Here is a 13,985-nt window from a genome sequence, read left to right as displayed (position 1 = left end):
GCATAATGTACCTGTACATTATTAAATCACATACTTTGAATTGTCATGTAACGTAGCCATAGTGTGCGCCATGAAGGAGCACGACTGGGTAGTGGTAAGGGCCATCTCGTGTTTTTGCCATTCCGCTTGCATTGAATTATAAGCTGCCACCGAATGGCGAGTCCCAAGACCAGAGATGAAGTCATTGTTACTGTGGGAACAGTTCCCAAACATCTCCATGTACGCCATAACTGAAATAGACACGACCAGGGGTTTCAGTAATTTCTATAATAAATACGTTGAACGGCGAAATGGTGTAATAACATAAAAAAGGTAAATAAAAATTGTGATTCCATGATATGTATAATACATATGGTAGATACAAGCATGATTTATGTTATAAAACGTATTAAAAGCGCAGGTGAATATAAAAATACAGAAAAAACACTGATGCACAAGCGTGTATCTTCATTTAAATGTTAGAGAAAATTCGAGCACGCAAACTTTCTAACCAACTTACTGGAATGTGAATGCAATCTTTTGAACAACATTTCTCGCATAGACGATCAATTCGGGATCAAACACTATACAGAACAGATGTTACACAAGCACGAATGCTTTCATATCTAAAACTAGCGGTGTTAGAAGCAAAATCGTTCTATTTCGCCGATTCTTCACACATAATCGTGAAGGTGGAAACTGAACTCTCTGGAGCTGTTCCAGTTGAAGAAGCGTAAGTGTTAAACTGACTATTAGCCGGAAAAGGTCAACTCGATTAGTGAAACAATGTCGACGCCCACGCGGCTAGCTCAAGATTAGTTTCTATTGTTAATGAAATTTAGAACTCGCAGCAGAGCTATTATGAGCAAACGAAAGAAGTGCAGTATAATGTGCTTTAAACACGAATAATTAATTAATTAATTCGGAGAATGTTGCTTCTCTTGTTGTAACGAATTCTCGAAAATTCGATATCAATACACAGAAAGAAAAATGAGATATCATCGTCCGGTTTTAATGTCACATTAATCAATAATATAAGCCACGAAGAAAGCTAAAGATATGAGGGTCATTCCATGCCAAATCGATCACTTTTTGCAGGCACCATCGTCGATTTTCTTCTAAACGAAATATGTTGTAGTCCATGCGAAATTAGGGGGGGGGGGGGTTTAAGTCATCATTTTGCCGGTTTTGAATTTTTTTAGAAATGGCAGGCCTTCAAAGTTTTCAATTTCTGCCCATTTCGTTTTATTCGGAAGGCCTGCCGTTTCTAAAAAAATTCGAAACCGGCAAAGTGATGACTTAAACCCCCCCTAATTTCACATGGACTACAACATTTAGTACAAAATCTACGATGGTAGCGAAAAGTGATCGATTCGGCATGGAATGACCCATGAATAAAATATCCAAGCTCGGTATCAAAACCAAATGACGCGTATCAAAATCATTTTCATAAAAATGAGAGAATAAATGGAAGATTATAAACATGCCGCAAAGAAGCTAGGAGCTTAAAAATCGTGTATTAATGCGTGAAAACGAAGGATTCCAACTTAGCGTGAAAGTGTTTGCTGTGGGATAGCTGATTTTGTGTGGGCAGGACCCCACTTACCAGAATATGCCACTGATTGGAACACTGGGGGATACAAAATATATTTCATCAGTTTTAACCTACTGCCAGGAAAGAGATTTCGGAGCAATCTACTCTAAAATATAATCTATCCAATTTTACTAAAACAATTTTGTCCGCCAACTCAATTTCTCGACAATAAAATCTATTCTCACTGTTTACCGTTATCGAATTATAATCTAAGATCTATATATCGGACGGTAATAAAGCAGACACAGCGTCGAGTCGAGAGGGCTGCTCGTTAATTGCTTTATTACTGTCCTCGCTGTTAATTACAGTTCGACTTACTGTGTCTCTTTTTGAGCGGAAGCGGCGGTGGTTTACTGGCATCCGGACTGTCGCCGTTACTGGTATGTAAACTACAGGTTGATAAATGCTCGTTCTCAGGTACATTGTCGTACTGCGACGGCTGACGCTCTTTTCTACGTTTCGAACGTTTCTCCGGCAATGCCGGTGGCACGCCGTTCGTGTCTGACATAGAAATCGACTCTACTTCCTACGTAATACAAAAACAATGTAAGTTCGAAGTTGATACAGAACTTTTCGAACGTCGTAACTACACTGCGGATCCTTATGCAAGATACAAAAGTCGTCTGCATCAATTGCAGGAAACAGAGGTTCAATAAATATGTATTTCTTCTTTTAACGGCTTCGATCAGTTCAAACTATCGTAAAGGTACTCGTTAATAGGTGCAGAAAATCCGCAGTTTAGTTATAAATACACTGCGGATTTCTACACAATTTTGTCACCGTTGGAAATCGTGAGATTGAAGTGAAATAGAATTTGATCTTACTCTTTTTCAAGGGCGCTCGATGAGCTTTAATGCATACAAATTTTCTAGCTGATTTGCAACAAACTGGAGTGATATAGAAATTTATTTTCTTTCTTAACCCTTTGCACTCTGTCAAAGCAATTTGAACTCCAAAATCAAGATATTTGTTTCAACCCAGATCATTTTTGCTCTACGTAATCTTTTTTACATTGTGCACATGAAATTGAACCTATTTCCTTATATATAACAATTGAGCTTTTTACAATTTATAGAATATAGACAAATTGAAGAATGTTATAACTGTTTTGAATAATGGTATGGACAATTTTTAGTGGCGCCTCAGACTCGCCATTCGAGTGCAAAGGGTTAACATGTTTAATAGGTAGAAAATAATATAAGAGAATTGAAAAATTCTTCTAATGTTTTAACGGCTTGAAATTACACCTACTCATTTTTGTCGTAAATGCATAAAATCCGCTGTCTAGTTATGACAGTACTATGCGTAGAAAATAGTATTCTAGCGTATGAATTATTCACAACGAATTACAGAAATAATAAATAAAAGAGAAACGGTACAAAGCTATTAATAAGAAACATAAATGGCGCAATTAATGGAAAACTGACGAAGTTTACACGAAGTTTATAACTGTCGATAACGTTCAGTGACTCCTACTAATATTCGGACACTCTTAAAAACACCATAACTTTTTTAATATTGGAATATACGACTTGAAATTTTTGGTGCAGTTAGAACAATTGGTTTGCTAGAGAACGTGACAAAAATTTTCGAAAAAAACTGCAAGTTGTCGGAATTGCAGAGAAAACAGTAAAAGTTGTATTTTTCAACTTTTTTATGTGGGCTTATATGGAAAATTTAGAAAACACGTTTCGTAGATATCGGTATCAATTAAACATATTCTGAAAATTTCATCAAAATCTGTGGACGTTGTAATGAGCTACAAACGTTTAAAGATGGTAAAAATTGCAGTTTTTGTACGATTTTCTAATTCTAAGGAGTCTTACGTCTTTCAATGCCTGTCGTTTTTTCCCGCATCAACCGATTTCTCTGGAACTTCTACTGTGCATATAATTTACACAGATGTACAAAACGTGTTTCTTAAAATTTCAATATAGGCCTATATAAAAAAGTTGTGAAATGCAACTTTTAATATTTCCCCTACAATTCCGACCAAATGCAATTTTTGAAAAAATTCCTTTTCACATCCTGTAGTAATCTAATTGCTTTAGCTTCCCAAAAAAGTTCAAATCGCATAGTTCAATATTGAAAAGGTAATGGTGTTTTTAAGAGTGTCCGAATATTAGTGGGAGACACTGTGTATTTGTCTACTGTAGAATAATTTAGAAATTGCGCGACGCGCTACTTCTGACTGAGCTTCTTATTAAAAAGAGAACAGGGACGAGCATGCAACACCCACATTTACCAGTTTCTCCAGCAACGCAGGGTCCCCGTTTCCAGTCATATTTGTTGCGCTAATGGTACTTTTCGAACTACTCATTGTCTTCTGGGTGAATATGGACCCGTTACTGTCAGAAGACATCTTGGTATGGGAGAACGATTGCTGCTGCGAGTTAAACGTCTGGGAGTTGTAACTAATGCTACTCTGCTGGGATGATCTTTTGGATGCGATGCTTGAGGCGGTGTAACTTTGGGACGAACTTCGTTGTGAGTGCATGGATACCACACCGGACTCTTGCGTTTGGGTGGATAATCGTTCCAGTTTCCCTTCTATACCTGAAACACGATTGCCGTATCACGCACCCAGTAACGGTGTCGAGAATGTCTTTATTTAAGGATCAATTTTGCGTTGGCAAAAACTTATGAGAATGATCCTTCTTACGGAGGAGAGCTTTCACAGTTTCCCAGCCGACGGGCATCATGGATTTCTGACTTTCATCCAACTGATCTTTCGAGACGATCGAGAAAAAGAATGCTAACGGAATTACACCGACTTCGATGAAGATCTATACGATACTGTTTATTCGCGTGGTCGGAAGGTCTGACACGCCTACGCTACCTTGCTCCACTAGCTATTTGAGGAATTCTTGCGTAATTTTAGCTCATACATTTTTCTTTGCGCTTATAAATATGTGATGTCACTCGTTCCCGTTACCGTGCTACGGTATTCGTCGAAAATGAAGTTTTCTGTCGCATACCGGTGAACGCGTTAAGCATTTCTTGGGGAGTTTGTTGACCCAACAGCATTGTGCTTGGTATACTGGATTCGGAACCGTCCCAGCAGCTACAGTTTGAAGTACCATTGACTTGCATGCCTGTAAAAGAGATGAAATACGTAAGGAAACATTATATTGAATACACAAGTGGATGAAATATTAAATATGACAATTAGACCGCGCATTTTATGCATTTATGATAGAAATGAGTACGTACAATATAAAGCAGTGGACATATTAAAAATATTTAAGGTCATCAGTCTATTAGTTTCAGCTTACTAAGATAGTTTAAAAAAGTAAGACGTTTTTATTTGGCTTCTAGGTCTTGCAATATATGCAAATAATCCGCAGTCTAATGATAATCAACTCCTTAAGTGATCCTAATAAAATTGAAATTCAAGCTTGTGGCAGAAGAATTGTGTCGACCATACATGACCAACGTAGCAGTCAAAGTGTTAATGTATATAATTGAAGAATGAGATTTTTCGATGATATCGTGTACAGAGGGTTTTACCTTTTTGTATGATTTTTGTTTTGTTTTAGTGAACAACTGTCTATTTTAACGAACAGGTCTGCGTGATCCGTACTCTGGGACTTTCCTAGCAAGACTGGCTCTCGACGATTAAGTCAAACGCGGTTCAGAATCATTTTGCTGAGTAAGAGGTGTGTGTACCGAGTTCTTCTGGACACATATGGGAATGTACTTGTGGAATTCTGTCACAACCTTCTTGGGGGCTTTTAGTCCTCATCATCTGAGTGTTCTGGGATTTTATGAACTGTCTCGAAGATTTTAAACAGAGTCTAACCAATATGAATGTTACGCCTTTCTTTTTAAATGAAATAAAATTCGATTCGATTGTAATAATTAGACTGCGGATCTTTATGCGTTTATAAAAAAATACAGTAGATGAAATTCAAAATTGTTGGAAAATTTAAAAAATTGAAAATGCCAATGTATAAAATTTCTCCTCTATCAAAATCATTAAGGGAAGAAATAATAACTTTCAGTTTGGTTTCTATTTCTTGCAATCGGTGCAGACAATTTTTGTTTTGCATAAAGATCCGCAGTCTAGTAATAATCAATGTGTAGGCATTAAAATAGATGTAGCCATACGAAACATGTACATTTTCTTTTCTCATCTACGCGATATTTTTGCAAGGGGTTAATAGAAGTCTCTAATTATAAAATTGTAGGAAAGCAGTTTCAAATACCTTTGTAATAACATTGATATTTTTCTCGAGAAATCAATATACATATAATATCTTGAGTAGTATCAAAAGCTCAAGCCTGCCTTGCCAGTGTTATGCTACCGATTATGTTATCAATGAAGCATTGGTCGAAAGAAAATCAGTTACCTTGAATAGTAGCCATTAGGCTGAGATCCATACTGTCGTTCAGAGACTCGTCGTTTGGTCCCATGATCGCTCTAATCTCGTCCTCGTCGCGAGAATGATTCAGAGCCGAATCCAAACTTCCAGCCGACGCGCTTAAAAGTGACGACGAATCCTCTGGAGATCGACTTCGCAGGGAGACCCTATCAAGACTAGACGCTAAAAGACCTTCGGACTCCTCCAACAATTGCTGAGCCCGCGTTCTCCGTTTCGGGGGCAACGGCGGCGGTGTCCCGGAAGAACTATTTTCCTCCGACAGACACACATTTGTTCTGAAATATCAATGCCGATCTCAATCGCAAGAATTTCATTGGACGCCAAACGGATCACTTTCTGGACGCTGAACAATAGTGCACGAAGTCTCACTAGCTGTCTTCTGCGAATTTTTATTTCTAATTCTGTGCCACGCCATATAAAGCCCACTATAAAACAAAGCTACACATACGGTGAGTGTAAAAAGTATTCATACGCTCTTTAAAATACAATAACTTTTTTATAATTGTACCAAACAAAGATAGCCCTTCCAAATGATATTAACGCGATTTATCAAAAAAATTTGTTGCTCCCCGTGTGATGTCCCAAAGTTGCACAATATTTTTGTTATCCGTCAATGTTGTCTTCTCTCTCATCTCGCTATAACTTTATAAAAAACCAACATAGCAACAATTTGAAACAGACCATTTGAAACTAGAGGTTTCAGGCTTTCAAACCATTGTTTAACGATATCGATACGGCAATTTTTGACGGAGTTATTTTATTATTGAGGAGTGTATTTTACACTTTCTTTAAGGGCCCGAACACCAAAAATTTTAAAAAATGTCTTTTTTATTTTTGCATGCAACCCTGTAAATTGTAATTTTTGGAAAATTTTTTTTGCACATCATTTAGTAAACCAATGCTTCTAATTGATTCTAAAAAATCAGGTCGTTTGGTACAATTATAAAAAAGTTGTTCTATTTTGAAGGGCGTACGAATACTTTTTACACTCACGGTAAATCTTTCTTTTATCGCAGTGCCATAAATATTTCAATTAATCTAAAAATTTCAAAATACCCTAGGATCCAGACGGAAACAGAAATGGAAAATAGATTAATCAAATCCGCGAAATCCTCTTTCACGACTGAAATATAAATGCAATTTAATAATGCAAATCCATCGAAAGGGGTTGAACGAGTCTTAATGGATTATTTTAAATGGCATCGTTATTTAGGATTTAGAACATTTCTGACGAGAGATGTGGAAGAGGTGAATTATTAATATTATTCCAAAAAACGTGGATTGTTGAACATTTTTGATCGAAGAATATTCTGAAAGAAAACTTTGCCGGAGTTCAAAGGTAATCAAAGCAATCAGCTCTTCAGTTCGCTTTACTTTAAAAAGCTTTTGATGCAAACTTGAACGAAAATAATAACTTGGAAATCCTCACAATCCTTAAACTTATTCGAATTTAACATCGTGTTCAAATAGTGATCCGTTTCAGCGTAGAATTAAAATGATACTAATACTACATACACAGTACATGCATGTTGTCAGTGTGAGGCATTCAATAAGCTTTGTCGTTAATTAAAACATTTCTTAATTTTTGTATAATCGATACCACAACCCCAGGAAAAGAAATAGAGATTGTTTCTCCAAAGAACGACAGTCGTTTAACTCTGAAAATTCTGCAAGTGTCGGCTTTATTATGTTAAACATATACGACTCAAATCATACAATATAAATCATGGGACGTCACTTATTCTATATTTGAATCAGTCACTCAAAATTAATTTAGCTGGTGACACTCCGAATAAACGCGTCCCACGACGAGTCAATCTTGGACCTTGCAAACCAAACAGGATTGAATTGGACATCCGTGGCGGTTGCTTGTGATACATATAGCGCCAATTTATTTATAATAACCTGCTACACATTTCTCTGAAGTGCACGAGCAAGAAAAAATACATTTATAAAGCCGCGACCGAATGATTTAATTATTCGAATAACCAAAAAGCAGTGCTTTCTTTCATTCCAGCATTTTTAATCGGCACCCGCTCTAGCGGTAACGTCGCCCCGGACAACAAGATTATTTTAAATAGAGGTACATATTTTTTATCTTCAATAAAAATCAAATCATTTTATTGAAATTTTAATAAAAGTATTTATTTTAAAAAAAGCAATTTTTCTATTAATTGGGTATTTAACACATCAATATTTTTCTCACAGTTACAGCCAAAATGGCGCCCCTCAGAGCATGCCCTGTTCTAATTTTGAGATATGATCTAAAAGATGATGGTAAAAATAATTTGATCTGCACTTCAAGTAATTGTTGCCAAACAAAACAACAGGTGTGTGTCCGAATGATGTCTACAGTGGTATTTTAAATCAATTAAATGATTGTTATCCGCAATTATTAATTACTATGCACTGCTTTTCAAAAGAAGACACCTGAAATACGCCCAGTGTCATAATAGCTGTCCACTCCACTCCCATATTGCAAAGATATGAAGCAGTAGCAGTGGAGTGGACAGCTGTTATGACTGTGGGAGTATTTCGAATGTCTTCTTTCGAGGAACGAACTAAAATAATCAATAATTTCATTCAATCCACAGCCGTTATAATGTTTATACAAATTTCACAACATGTATTAAAGATTTGCATTCGCAAAAGCTTCGTGAAAATAAAGTTAAGGTCATAACAATAAGTTTTCGTTCCGCTCATAATTTGCCTCACACTGATCGCTACTATGAGAAGCTTAGGAAACTACCTCTCAGGGAGTGGTGGTTTTGGGGGTGGACTAGAATCCCTTAAAATCGACTCGGAACTATGCGAACTACGGACCAGACTAGTAGTCGCAGCGGTCTGCTCTAAAATCTGCCGTTCCCTCGGGGTTAGCGGAATATCGGGTAAGGAATTTCTTTGTGGCGTCAATTCCGACCCATAACCCGACGTTCTGAAAACATTTTAATGATTGTCAAGTTTTCATTGGTACATGACGACACAAAAAAATATCAAAACGGTTCTTACGCTACTGGCAATATTTATCGTATCATGCTAGCTCGATCGTTGTCGGCGTCCAACAATTTCTATTCAATTTATTTTCATTACAAACAGATATTTGATCTTTACATAGCTAGCCTGCTTTTAACTGATGTTTAAATCCCTTACAGATTCTTTTGATTTAGGAAAAGCTTTCGGTGCTTCTTCCATGAATAAATTCATATATTTCAGGCACAAATCATCATTTTAATTTTTGTATCATATATTCAGGTCCTACAATAAACATTTCCAGTAGTCTATTTTTTTTTCTAGCAAAGGAAGAACCCCAACTGACCGACTTCAATTTAAACAAGATTTTGTACCATAGAGGTTCATAATTAGACAGCGGATCTTCACGCAAAATAAACATTTTCTGGAGGGAAATAGAAATTTATTTTCATTCGTAATATGTTCAATAGGTTGAAAATAATATAACACAGTATTTTTAAATTAATTCTTTCTAATTAAATTCTTCTTCTTTTTGCCATAACTGCATAAAATCCGCTGTCTATTCATAACGAAATACATATTAGTATACATGAAATATTAGCCATAGCTGCTCGATAGTTTTAAATATACAATTCAATATTATTACATATAGGTTTGTTTCTATTAGTAACTTCTGTTACAAGAACTTGTGTGCACGGACAATATTTCATATTTATCATTAGGAGCCTGTCACTATTCTGTCACAGCATAACAGTTCGTTAAAATGGAAGTCTTTTCGTTGGGATCCTTCACTGGTAAGTGAAACGAAGATGGATCTGTTGATACCTGTTGTTAGCAGCGACAGCTGCAGGTTTCTGTCTGTTGGCGATCTTCTCATTCGCCAGGGCAACCAAATTTTTCACAGCTTCTTCAACTACTCTTATCACGTGCGTCACGTGCTCCGTGTCTAACGCTGGTGATTGATCGCCCTGCAGCAATACCTCATCACAGAGCTGTAACAATTGCGCTAGTGTCTGATAGACTAGATCCGTCGCTGAACCCAGAGCGGAGCTATAATAATAATAATCAAAACAACAATAATATCAGATAAGTACCCTAGCACATACTTTCTATTAAACAGTTAGAAAAGTGCGACTACATTACAATCCAACCTCGGTAAGTCGAATTTGCGAGGGAATATTTCACATCTTCAAGGAAACGCGATTGATATTTCTAGATGTAATGTTTATCTTGTAGAAATATTAATTAAGTTGATTTCATTTTTTATTTACTTCTGTACAATGCTCGAGGTTTATCAGAGCCTGATAGACTTACAGAGTAAATAGCACGTAACAATTTTAAGTTTAGATTAGTTCTTCGCTGAAAAAACGTCGAAAAAATCGGTTTTTATTTTTTTTTTAACAACGGCGCACCAAACCAAAAAATCTGAAAAAATTCATGAACAATACTTATAACAATATACCGCTACTGTAAAAATATAAATGTTGTTGCTCTAGAGAGATATAAAATAATTTAGACAAGAGGTAAATAATTCGAGTGAAAGTAAGTTTTGTTTCGAATAATAGAGGTTCTCGAACAGGAGAGGACGGGAATAAACAAAATTGTTGTCGTACGGAGGTTTTCGAGTTACAGAGGTTCGAATGTACGAATAATGTGTGCGAGTTGTCCCAATAACAAAATTTTGAGCGGTCCACTAATAATCATTTACTGGACACTGGTCACCCTACGAATAAACGAATGATTCGAATTTACGGAACGTATCTTTAACCCCTTGCCGTATTTTAGCGAGTCACGCTCGTCGTGGAGATTTTAAATTTTCACCCTTGTGTTCTCTCAAGAATTTGTTAATGTTCCTCTAAAAAGTCATACAAAATTTCTCTGAATGTCCATCCTTTACTCGCTAATATATTAATTTATAGTCTCATAATGAGACTTCGCGCAAACATGTTAAATACTGAAAGGTTTTAAATAATCTATACATTTTGATTGACTGCATAAGGGTCGAACAAAGCGTAATAAATATGAACGTTACGCCTTTCTTTTTAAATGAAATAATCGATTCGTTTGTAATCAATATTTAAATTGCTATGTAAAAAATATAAATTTTCTTTTCTCTTCTACGACATTTTTGGGGATGAAGACGTTTTAATCGCTGTAACTGTAAAGAAAATGATACGGCAGGGAGTTAAGTGACCGTCACTGTCCCATTCTCCCCTAATGATCCAGACGAACGATTCTCACCTATTCTCGTAAAGGAGATAGGACTTCAGCACGGACTGTATCGTGGTGACGGTGTCGAGGACGATGGTGCCGTTTCCTGGCAGCATCTCGAGCTTCTTCTTCCAGACAACGTCCCTGAAGTGGAGCAGCGCCAGCTGCACCTGTCGCACGTGGATGTGCAGGTCTCGGATGGGGTTCTTGTCGAGGGCGGCCGTCGCGGTGTCGGTGGTGCAGACGGGCGCGTTTTTATCCCTAGGCGTTCGCGGCGAGGAGGGCGAAGCCGCCCTCGTGGCTGCCCCGCTACCTCCGCCCCCGCTTCCGCTGCCTGGGGAACGCATCTGGGAGAGCTTCTCCAGGAAGTCCTCCTTGAAGGAGCGCGCACGACGCGCTAGTTTACCGCCGCGCGCCTTCCCGCCGGACCGCTCCTCTACTTCTGGAACAACCAACCGGTATTTGCTTCGTTAGCGAACGTAAATATTTGCTACCTCGTGTATGCTGTATATGTTACAATGGAACCATGAAATCGGCTGAACGTACACACGCGCTCCGAGACGGGTCTCTGCGCAAGACGCTCAAGCAACACGATACATAATACGTATCTCGGTTTCCCTTCGCTCTAATTTTCATTTCATTAACGGGGCGAAGCATGTGTGTGTTAGGTTGTTCAGAAAGTTCTATGGATTTCTTGTTACAAAAAATTCTGCTTCTTGGTCAATTGTTTTAAGGGGGTGGACTCTCGTTTTTAGGATTTCTCATTTCTCGATAATGCAAAGATGGGATTGTCGCCAGGGGAAGAGTGGAAAGCAATGGATACGGTGAGATAATGCTAGAAAAATTGTGCAACGATAGGACACAAGTCTGTAGTATGTATTCTGTTAAATGAGAGAGACTATGATCATCAAAGACAAGACAAGATCATCATCCCATTCATTATGTTGTAAATAAATGAAAAATCTACAGCTTCACACACACACGAACACGCAGTTCACTTTCATTTATGTATTTGGAAACTTCGTAGATGTCTGTTTTGCTCGGTGTTCGTTTGAAGCAGCTCGAAACAATTTCGCAATCTGTTTTCATTGCTGATACTACTAGGTATTCGCTCGCATAAGTCGCTGTTAAGTGTTTCCCCGGAAAATCTATTTTTGTCGGTGGATAACAACAAAGGTCTGACTTCCGTGGCAATAACGAGCGAAGTTTCCTGGTTTTAGGCGCGAAGGAGTTATTCGCGCGCGCCCTCGAGGAATTATGCGAGGTTCAATTTCGAAATCCTTTGCAGGCGAAGAACAAACACTGCGGGGTTATACTCGGCCAACTCTGTAAACGTGTTCATCTTCAGGGTTTAACTTCGCTTAACTCGGTTTAACGTTAAGTGACAACGCAGACCGAGCTACGGTACGGTTTAGCATCTGTTGTAGCTTTCCTCGGGACTCGTGACTTTCAAAAAATTACTGCATCGAATAAAATATTTTATTTTCAAAGTAGTACAGACACTGTGAAATAAAGGGGATTTATTTACTATATTTACTATTTAAAATACTATTGGGTTGGCATATAAGTTCGTTCGGTTTTTTACATTGGAATAAATCACAAAAACCGAACGAGCTTAGTTGCCAACCCAATATTTTCAATGTATTCAAATGCGAGAAGGCGTTTCTAAAGCTTTTACGAGATCGATGATCACTAGACTGCGGATTTTATGCATTTATGACAAAAATGGGTAAGCACGATTTAAAGCAGTGGACATATTAAAGAGATTTAAAGACACCAGCATACTGGTTTCAGCTTAATCAGATAATTAAAAGAAGAAGAAATGTTTATTTCACTCCTGTGTCTTGCAATCAATGCAAACATTTTTTATTTTGCATAAAGATCCGCAGTCGAATGATCACACAGCGATCATAGCCATCGGTCGTAACTTGGAGCACGATTTCGGGTATCGGGTCGCTAGTCCGAGTGCAATAAACGGTGCAACGGTCCCGGACTGCAGCCGATAACAGGAAGAAATACGAACTTCTCCTGGCCATTGTTCCGAACGAGTTTTCCCCGCGGCACTCTTAAGAACACGTCGATGCGCACGTGCTGCATATCGCCGCGCACGCCGACGTGCCTTTCCTCTTTCCTCCTGTTCGTTTTTCTTCGTTTTGCTGGGTTCATATCGGGCGCACGCTTACAAATTAAAACTGCAATGGCGCACCGGTGTGTCCGACGTGCGATACGAGCACCGTAGCTTCTCCTTTATCGTTGCCCAGCCAGTAAATCGTAAGTGCCATTATTTTCTTCCGGTTTATTGTCGTGTCCGGCGGTGCGTGTAATCCTGTCGCCGAACAATGACACGCCTTTCTTCTGTACAATTTTACCCTTTCCCGCTTCGCCTCCTTTTCCTTCTATGACGCAACGGTACCTCCTCGGCACATACTGCGTTTCCTGTTTGCGCAGAGTTTCATAGTTTATCCGGGTTTGGGGAAAAATAGTAGATACTTCATTGAAAAAACTGAAGGCGACCCTCATATAGGAATGGTGCTGAAGAATGGGAGACCAGAAAACTAAAGATGGGGGTAGCGCAGCAACGGCGGTGGAGAAGTTACTATTATCTGTAGGTACAGATTCCATAAGAATTGTGAAACGTGACCCCGCTTTAAAATATAATTATTTGAACAATTTTTAATTATTTAAAGTAATAATTGTGGGTAGAGAAAGTAATGATAATTGAAGCCTTAGCGAGACCAGGAGGCCCTCATTATCAACCAGACCAATTATTTTTCACAATTAAAAGATTTTTATATAAAAGTCGGTATTGCTTGTCTCTCGCTAAATGTAATAGGTTGGCAACTAAA

General features: G+C 38.0%; 1 protein-coding gene across 15 annotated transcripts in view; it reads right to left on the bottom strand.

The window, feature by feature from the left end:
• C3g (C3G guanyl-nucleotide exchange factor) overlaps positions 1-13,985 on the bottom strand; it is a 116,578-nt gene that overhangs the window by 12,103 nt on the left and 90,490 nt on the right. For 10 of the 15 annotated variants that reach the window (XM_076443223.1, XM_076444678.1, XM_076439180.1 and 7 more), the window contains 9 exons: positions 11,170-11,581; positions 9,754-9,978; positions 8,708-8,893; positions 5,926-6,233; positions 4,552-4,668; positions 3,813-4,129; positions 1,892-2,099; positions 1,586-1,609; positions 35-230 (listed from right to left, as the gene is read on the bottom strand). In XM_076443223.1, the coding sequence (XP_076299338.1) occupies positions 35-230; positions 1,586-1,609; positions 1,892-2,099; positions 3,813-4,129; positions 4,552-4,668; positions 5,926-6,233; positions 8,708-8,893; positions 9,754-9,978; positions 11,170-11,581 (1,993 nt within the window). The remainder of the gene's footprint in view (positions 1-34; positions 231-1,585; positions 1,610-1,891; positions 2,100-3,812; positions 4,130-4,551; positions 4,669-5,925; positions 6,234-8,707; positions 8,894-9,753; positions 9,979-11,169; positions 11,582-13,985) is intronic. The other 5 variants (XM_076441696.1, XM_076446457.1, XM_076440004.1 and 2 more) reach the window with 4 other exon arrangements.

Source organism: Lasioglossum baleicum, chromosome 1 (genome assembly GCF_051020765.1).
Source record: "Lasioglossum baleicum chromosome 1, iyLasBale1, whole genome shotgun sequence".
NCBI classification, from domain to species: Eukaryota; Metazoa; Arthropoda; class Insecta; order Hymenoptera; family Halictidae; genus Lasioglossum; species Lasioglossum baleicum.
Note: the sequence above shows the minus strand (reverse complement) of the source record. Positions and strands in the feature narration are given on the sequence as shown.